The sequence below is a fragment of the Ixodes scapularis genome, unplaced genomic scaffold (assembly GCF_016920785.2).
Source record: "Ixodes scapularis isolate PalLabHiFi unplaced genomic scaffold, ASM1692078v2 PGA_scaffold8__174_contigs__length_109621045, whole genome shotgun sequence".
Classification (NCBI taxonomy): Eukaryota; Metazoa; Arthropoda; class Arachnida; order Ixodida; family Ixodidae; genus Ixodes; species Ixodes scapularis.
Window position 1 is genome coordinate 43,539,779 of NW_024609883.1, and position 8,205 is coordinate 43,547,983.

The 8,205-nt window shown below is 50.2% G+C and overlaps 1 protein-coding gene across 1 annotated transcript; it reads right to left on the minus strand.

Annotated features, from left to right (window-relative positions):
• Window positions 1-308: 308 nt before the first annotated feature.
• Window positions 309-3,300, minus strand: LOC8030340 (casein kinase I). Its single transcript, XM_040218834.3, has one exon. The coding sequence runs from the start codon at window positions 3,112-3,114 to the stop codon at window positions 2,113-2,115; it is 1,002 nt and encodes a 333-aa protein (XP_040074768.1). The 5' UTR covers window positions 3,115-3,300; the 3' UTR covers window positions 309-2,112.
• Window positions 3,301-8,205: the final 4,905 nt, after the last annotated feature.

Genomic DNA, 8,205 nt, shown 5'->3' on the forward strand with positions numbered 1-8,205 from the left:
CATTCCCGACGTTGAGCTTTGTGAGAGTTGGACTTCGATCTTTGGCAACACTATGCTGAACATCTGTAGTTTGTTGCAGGTTTAAAATAGCGGGACAAGCCCTTGCCACAAAACTGTCTGCTTGCTGCGATTGGTGCTTCTTGTCCTTTCTGCTCGCCTCCTGTTCAGCATTTGCTTTGCTATAGTAGAAAGAGTGGAGGGCTTTGAGGTTGAAGCTTGCACTGGTATTCTTAACCTGCAACATGCTATAGACCAATGGATGGGTGCATTTTAGATTATGTACACTGGTAATGTAGCAAACTCTTACATCAAGCATTACTTTCTTTTATTGAGTCTGCATGAAACATAAGGGCTTTCTTCGGAGCGAAGGCAGTGACGAAACATTGAGACATAACAAGCACATACAACTATTTCCCACGCCCAATATGCCCAGACCATGAGTACTGCATCGTGGGAAATGTTAAATACTGCAATGTCACTCCTTCATATGACATTTCTCTGCAGTGACCCCAAAGGGCCGGCAGCATTTGAAATAAATAAAGCTAATTCCGTTTACAGTGCTATCAAGAACACGGTCAGCTCGAAGTTCTTGCATGAAAACAAAGGAAACAAAAGAGTGCAGCCGAGATGAACAGAATATGCCAACCCAAATCGGGGAAACTGGCTGCCATAAATAGGTATATTCTTTGTCGGGTAAGCCCCGTTCAAGGTTCCTTTCTTTTGCGAGGACGGATGACTTGCACATACCATTGAGTACCCGGAAACGAGTTGTACGAACCATAACTTTGAGACTGGCACCATATGCACAAGTATCGGAATGGTCGGAATATGGCTACCGTTGCAAAAGAACAATTTACCAGTTTGATCACCGAAGAGCCTGATTCTCTACGTGGCCTACCAAACAACGCTGGTGGGCATTATATGGTTGCTTACAACCTAAATAGCCACCAACTTGCTAGCAAAAACACCCAGTGAACCTTTCTGGAAACGCCAGTGCCACCAGTGAGCGCTCCGGGACATTATGGGAATAGTGAAGGTGTTGCGTCTTGTAGCCAAGGCAAGCCGAGCCTAGTCTAGCTTTTCCATGCTAGGTGGCGCACGCAACTGCCCGAACTGCAGCATTAGTTTTAGTGAATTCAAGCACACAGGTGAGCTGATGGTCTTCAAACAATGTTGGGACGGAACACATTTCTTTCTTTTATGTTTTGGGAAAGGAAACCACTAGCTCAACCGATCCCCATAGCAAAATAAAAAAACATGGATATGCGAATGTTACCTCTCTTTTGGTGCATAGCCCCTGCACGGGATGGCCCATTAAAAAAAGAATGGTGGCCCATTCAAAACAATAGCCCATCCAAAAAAAGGCAGTGGACAGACGTGCTGCGTATCAGGGTGCGACCACATCACCCCGAAAGATCACTACCTGTCGTGGCATCCATTTCCAAAGGACAAGGAGTTTAAGAGAATGATTGCGACGTATCGACCGACAAGGTACGGCAACGGCTCTCAGTGTTCCCATAATGCCTTAGACACAACACTCGAGGGCGCGCGCTACGTTCCAGAAAGGTCCATTTGAGCGATCACGATCATGTAAGCGTTTGATCAGTTGTAACGTAGCTAAGAGTGTTTCACCAGCTAGGATTTGAATTGACACAACATGCCTGCCAAAATGTCTCAATTCACTTAACAATGGCTACCTAAGAAACAAAATAACTGCAAAATGGCTGCCAAAGGGAGCTCAAGGTCGGAGCCATCTGGGAATCCGATTGGCTACAACACGGCCGCAAGGGAACCTGGCTCGCTAGACTGTTGGGACGAGGCCATCTGAGAGGCGCACTTATTTTGTTCCATTAGGATGTGGCCAACCGGCCTACTTTCTGTTTCGGAGGTAGCCATGCTCGTGGGCAGTAGCTTGAGCACGAGTAAATCCTAAACTGGACAATGACTGCAGTCACCTGCACCATGCTAGCTCGCCGACACCGATTCGCCGGGCTCGCTAAACCTACCCCAAAATAGCCCGCGACCTTGAAAGCGAGCTTTATTCTGTACAAGCTGTGTCACGAGGTTTACAACATGCAAGCGCGCCCCCCTCGCCCATGGGGGAAAGCGTCTCTAGCGGTGTCCAGGGGCCGGTAGTCCAGCCGGAGTTGTGCCAGACTGGCCCGCGGCACCGCCAGACGCGGCCGCCGAGGCCGCTGCCTTCTGCTTGAGCATGGTCCAGTCGAAGATGTAGTCGTACTGGTGGTTGAGAGTCCGGAACAGGATGCGGAAGATCTGGCGCAGATACTTGTAGTCCGGAGCCTCCTCAAAGCGCAGACCCCGACAGTAGCTGAGGTACATGGTGAATTCAGCAGGGAATCCCTTGCAGAGGACTTCGACGGGGGTCGACATCTTCTTCTCGCTGATGCGCTCGTACTTCTGCTTCTTGGTGGCGGCCTTGAGACCCTGCCAGGGTAGGCTGCCGCGGTTGAAGTACATCAGGACGTACCCCATGGACTCCATGTCGTCACGGCGGCTCTGCTCGATGCCCAGGTGCGCGTTGATGGACGCGTAGCGGGCCGTGCCCGTCAGGTTCTTGTCTTCCCGGTACGGGATGTGCACCTTGTTCCTGCTGTCTCGGTACTTCTTGGCCAGGCCGAAGTCGATGAGGAACAGCCTGTTGCAGTGACCGCCGATGCCCATGAGAAAGTTGTCCGGCTTGATGTCTCTGTGGATGAAGTTCTTCATGTGGACGTACTCGATGTGCCCAATCATCTGGTCAAAGAGCATCAGCACCGTTTTCATAGTGAAGCGTCTCGAACAGAAATTGAACAGATCTTCGAGACTCGGTCCCAGCAAGTCCATAACAAGGACGTTGTACGAGCGCTCGGTGCCGAACCACTTTGTGTGCGGAATCCCTTCGTGGCCCATCAGTATCTTGTAGAGCTTGGACTCGTACAGCAGCTGGGGGTGTCTGGCCTTACAGGATTCCAGTTTGACGGCCACCTCTTCGCCGTTCGCCATGTTGATGCCCAGGTAGATGTCTCCGAACGAACCGCTGCCCACCTTGCGGACGAGCTTGTATTTTCCGCCGACGACGAACTCGGCCCTCGGGCCGTCGGTCGAGCTCGCCATTGCGGTCCGCTAGGCTCTTGGGGGGCGATTACCAGGAGTGTAGACCAGGCATAGAATCGCAGCCAGTGCAGTCGGAGTCGGGTTCGACGGGTGGTCCGACCAGTCCGACAGACTGCTGCGCTGCTGCTGCTTCCCTGGGAACAGCTGAATGGATAAGCATATAAATATAATATATCTTTTGAAATTGGGTTGCGTCTTGCGCCATCTAGCCTGTGTATTTAGTAACTAAGCGCTCCGAGAAGTTTGCGTGGCGTCCCCTTACGGCAAACCGGGGTGACGTCACGGCGAGGAGAGAATTTTTCCCCGACTCGTTCCGCTCGCCCTGTGGAGGCTGTGACGACGCTAGCTGTCGGCGCGCTTGTTTTTATTTAATTTTTTTTTGGCGTGTTTTTTGCAGGAAGTGTAAATTTTTATATGTGCCTTTATTGAGGTATGGCCTGTAGCTACAGGCGAAACTTCAACCAACATTTTAAGCTTGGTTGACAGGGCAGGTAACGCATGAATCGCAGCTGGTATATGAAAATAAAGATATATGGCCACAATTGCAGGAGCATCACAATAAATGCTGCTGATGGTCTGAATGAATTGGCAGGTTATGTATAATATTTTTTTTTTTTTTTTCGTATCCGTTTTTAAACGAGATCGCCGAAGCAGAAAAGCTGCATGCTGCTCGAGCAACATGCTAAATACAGTCTGGGCCATGGGGAGAGAATCACAAGACAGCCCAATTGCAGGGACAAAGTAAAAAAAAAAAACAAGGAACATTTATTCGAAAAAAAGAAAACTCAAACCAAAAGTTTAGAAACAGCAGTTCCCAACGTTTCGGGGTCGACTTGACTCCTTCTTCAGGGGTGACTAAAAATGGAATTGGACAGCGCGAGCTTCGACCTCTCCTTCTTCTTCTACCGAGGTGATGTTTTCTGAACGTGACGCAGGCCATGGACGTAAATAGATGGTAAGGCCCCGAGGGACCTGTTAATGTTCCCCGGTGTATTCTGGATGTGCCACGACTCCAAGAACAGGCGTCTTCGAATGTGTGGCTCCGTGTCTATCACGTGTGCTTTTCCGAAGTCGATCCGATGATCAAACACCTCACAATGTTCCGCGACGGCGCTACGCTCGCGATCGAAATTGCGCACATCGTTCTGGTGCTGGCGCATGCGTTCGGGAAAAGATTTAGTTTCACCGATGTAGGCGGCGGGGCACTCCGCACACGGTATCTTGTAGACCACGCCCTGTGCTTTCTCTTTTGGGAGGCGATCTTTCGGCCTTGGCATGAGCCGTCCTAATGTTGACACTGGCTTGTGCGCCACTTGGATACCTTCTTTTCGGAGCACGCGCGCCAGTGTCTCGCTCGTCCCTTTTACATAGGGGACGCTGATGCGCGCGATGGGGCGGGGCTGTGTGTCACCCGACGATCCATGGTTATTGCGCGTGCAGCACTGTCGACGGGCGACGCGTTGGACAAAACTCCTTGAATAGCCGTTTTTTTGGAGGTCAGCAAGTATGGTCTGATTCTCCTTTCTTCTGTCTCTTTCCGACGAGCAGATGGTCGTTGCTCTAGACAGGAGAGTAGAGACCACCGACGTCTTGTGACTCGTTGGGTGGTTCGAGTGCAAGTAAAGGGCTTTCGATGAGATGCAAGTAAAGGGCTTTCGATTCTGGATATTGCTTGAGCAATATCCAGAGTCGAAAGCCCTTTACTTGCATCTCATCTGCAGGAATGGCTCTGCGCCAAGCTTCTACGGCCTACCCAAGACCCACAAACCTAGCGTCCCCTTGAGACCTATCGTGGACTTTACGACCTCACCGCTCCGAGCGTTGTCAAATTACCTACACCGGACTATAGCTCCCCTTGTTGGAAATACGCCGACACATGTGCTGAACACCGGCCACTTCGTGGAACGTGCCTCGCAAGTGAGACTCAGCGATGATGACACGATTGTGTCTTTCGACGTTGTGTCGCTCTTTACCAGCGTGCCAGTTCCCTTAGCAGTTGCTGCAGCCAGAGAGGTTCTCGAGAAAGACGAAACATTGGGCTCAAGAACCAGCCTCAGTGTTGATGAGCTATGCCGCCTTCTCGAGTACTGCCTTGGCAGTACGTACTTCAGCTTCAAGGGTGAGCTTTTCAAACAAGTCAGCGGAACGGCAATGGGCGCCTCTATTTAGGTCACGACGGCAAACCTCACCATGGAAGTGGTTGAACAGAAAGCGCTTAGCACTTTCGCCAACAGGCCAAAAGAGTTCATGCGCTATGTAGATGATTGCTTTTGCATCGTGAAGAAATCAGAGGTGAACCACTTCCTCGCACACCTGAATTCCATAGAACCGGCCATCCAGTTCACTGTAGAATACGAGAGAGATGGAGTCTTGCCGTTCCTCGATGCTCTGGTGAAAAGGCAAGGAGACAAGCTGGGGTTCACGGTCTACAGGAAGCCAACACACACCGGACGCTACCTTGATTATGACTCGAACCACCCAACGAGTCACAAGACGTCGGTGGTCTCTACTCTCCTGTCTAGAGCAACGACCATCTGCTCGTCGGAAAGAGACAGAAGAAAGGAGAATCAGACCATACTTGCTGACCTCCAAAAAAAACGGCTATTCAAGGAGTTTTGTCCAACGCGTCGCCCGTCGACAGTGCTGCACGCGCAATAACCATGGATCGTCGGGTGACACACAGCCCCGCCCCATCGCGCGCATCAGCGTCCCCTATGTAAAAGGGACGAGCGAGACACTGGCGCGCGTGCTCCGAAAAGAAGGTATCCAAGTGGCGCACAAGCCAGTGTCAACATTAGGACGGCTCATGCCAAGGCCGAAAGATCGCCTCCCAAAAGAGAAAGCACAGGGCGTGGTCTACAAGATACCGTGTGCGGAGTGCCCCGCCGCCTACATCGGTGAAACTAAATCTTTTCCCGAACGCATGCGCCAGCACCAGAACGATGTGCGCAATTTCGATCGCGAGCGTAGCGCCGTCGCGGAACATTGTGAGGTGTTTGATCATCGGATCGACTTCGGAAAAGCACACGTGATAGACACGGAGCCACACATTCGAAGACTCCTGTTCTTGGAGTCGTGGCACATCCAGAATACACCGGGGAACATTAACAGGTCCCTCGGGGCCTTACCATCTATTTACGTCCATGGCCTGCGTCACGTTCAGAAAACATCACCTCGGTAGAAGAAGAAGGAGAGGTCGAAGCTCGCGCTGTCCAATTCCATTTTTAGTCACCCCTGAAGAAGGAGTCAAGTCGACCCCGAAACGTTGGGAACTGCTGTTTCTAAACTTTTGGTTTGAGTTTTCTTTTTTTCGAATTGTTCCCCAAACCAGACAGATTTCTGTCGAAGATGTTTACTTTCAAGGAACATTTATTATATACATTGCTCACATTTGACCTTTGCTGGATTCGGATAGTATTTCAATACACTACACAAGAGGTATCCGTGGACTTGTTTATATCAACCCTCAAGTAATGTATAACAAACGTAAGCGAAGCTTTCTAGCTCGTTATTAGTCCCTTAAGCCCTAAAATTGAGATTTTACTTAAATCAAATTGTCCTGAAGCTAAAATACCAGAAGCTTTTCTCACGCAGACTCTCGCCCTTCACAGGTTCTATATTTTCTGCTGCTAGTTCTGCATCTACCACTGGACAGACGTTCGAATGCTTGCTTTTACTTCTGTCTTCCTCTGTTGCCAGAGAGTCCAGCTGTAGGGAGTTTGGAGGCTGAGGAAGCTTTTGGGGACCTGCTGCAGTGTCTTTTTTAATTGGAAATGACAATGTGTTTTCTGAATACCCAAGACTGGAATAAAAATGTCAGGAAAGAGTATAAACATTCCAAATTACGGCACTATTCCGGTGCATATTTTGGGCAGTTCAATACATATCATACAGACAACTGGGGACAATTCAGCCGTTTTTGCTGCTACCATACAAACTAATTTCCAGTAATTGTGCATCGTCTAAGAAATATGCCTGCATACGTGTATAACTTATATAATTAATTCACGAAGAAGCTACATTTATGTAAAACAACCTTGTTCCACGAGCACTTCAAAGATAATCAGAAACAGGGCCTTGTAAACATCTGCGAACCAGCGCATGCAGAGTCGCAGCGCAAAGTCGGGGTCGCGAGATAATTTGCCGACCACTCAAAGGCCCGTATATAAATGCCACTTTAAATGCCTTGAAAGCGGGATGTAATATCGTCCTAATTCATGAACATGCAAAGAACAGAATTCCAGCGTCTGAAACACTTGCGCCACCGCTTCACCGATCTCTCGCAAAATTGCCTTGTGTCGTGTGGACGGGCGGGGAGGTTCATCGGCGGAATTGCCTCCGCCGATTGCTTTCGAGATTTGTAACCCAATTTTAATGGTAAAGGGGACAAGCAGGCTTATAAAATGTACGGAAGCACGTCAATATCGGCCTAACTCAACGTCCTGTACACCGGGTAAACGAAGTCGAGCTCCTCGAAGAGCTTGCGGCACAAAACGCCAAACCAGGAAACCGGTGCTGGGAAGCGAGCCGATGCGAGATCGCGGAGCGGAGTCATCGCCCTGACGTCACGGTATGCCTCAACCAATCAGGGCGCGGCGACCGCAGCGACGCTTGTGTTCGCTCTCGGGGCTAGCTCCGGGTTTTCAAGCTATTGGGGAGGAGGACAGACCGTGACGCCCCAAGCGGTTAACTTAACAACTACACGGATGGGGACAACAAATACAATGACTCAGCACTCGGCTGATATACACCTGAAAATTTCTAATCGGACATATGTTCTACGACACAGTGATTTATTGTCTAAATTCTCTTGTTTTTGGTAAAAAAAAAAGTGAAAGCCGTTTACAACTCCCTGTAACGCCGAATTGCGGTGCAGCTCTTGAGGAGGGGGAGGAAGGTACTGAGGGGAGGGTAGACTCCTCCTCCTCCTCCTTCTCCTCCTCCTCCCCTCATTCTTTAATATGCTCCGGGGGGTCACCTGACCTCGGGGGGAGGTGGAGGGGGGGCACGTGACCTCGGGGAGGGAGGTCACGTGGCGGTCACCTTGGGGGGTCACGTGACCTTGAGGTGACCTTGGGAGAGGTCACGTGA

Coding starts and splice junctions, on each gene's coding strand:
- LOC8030340 (XM_040218834.3), bottom strand. CDS start 3,114: ATGGCGAGCTCGACCGACGGCCCGAGGGCCGAGTTCGTCGTCGGCGGA.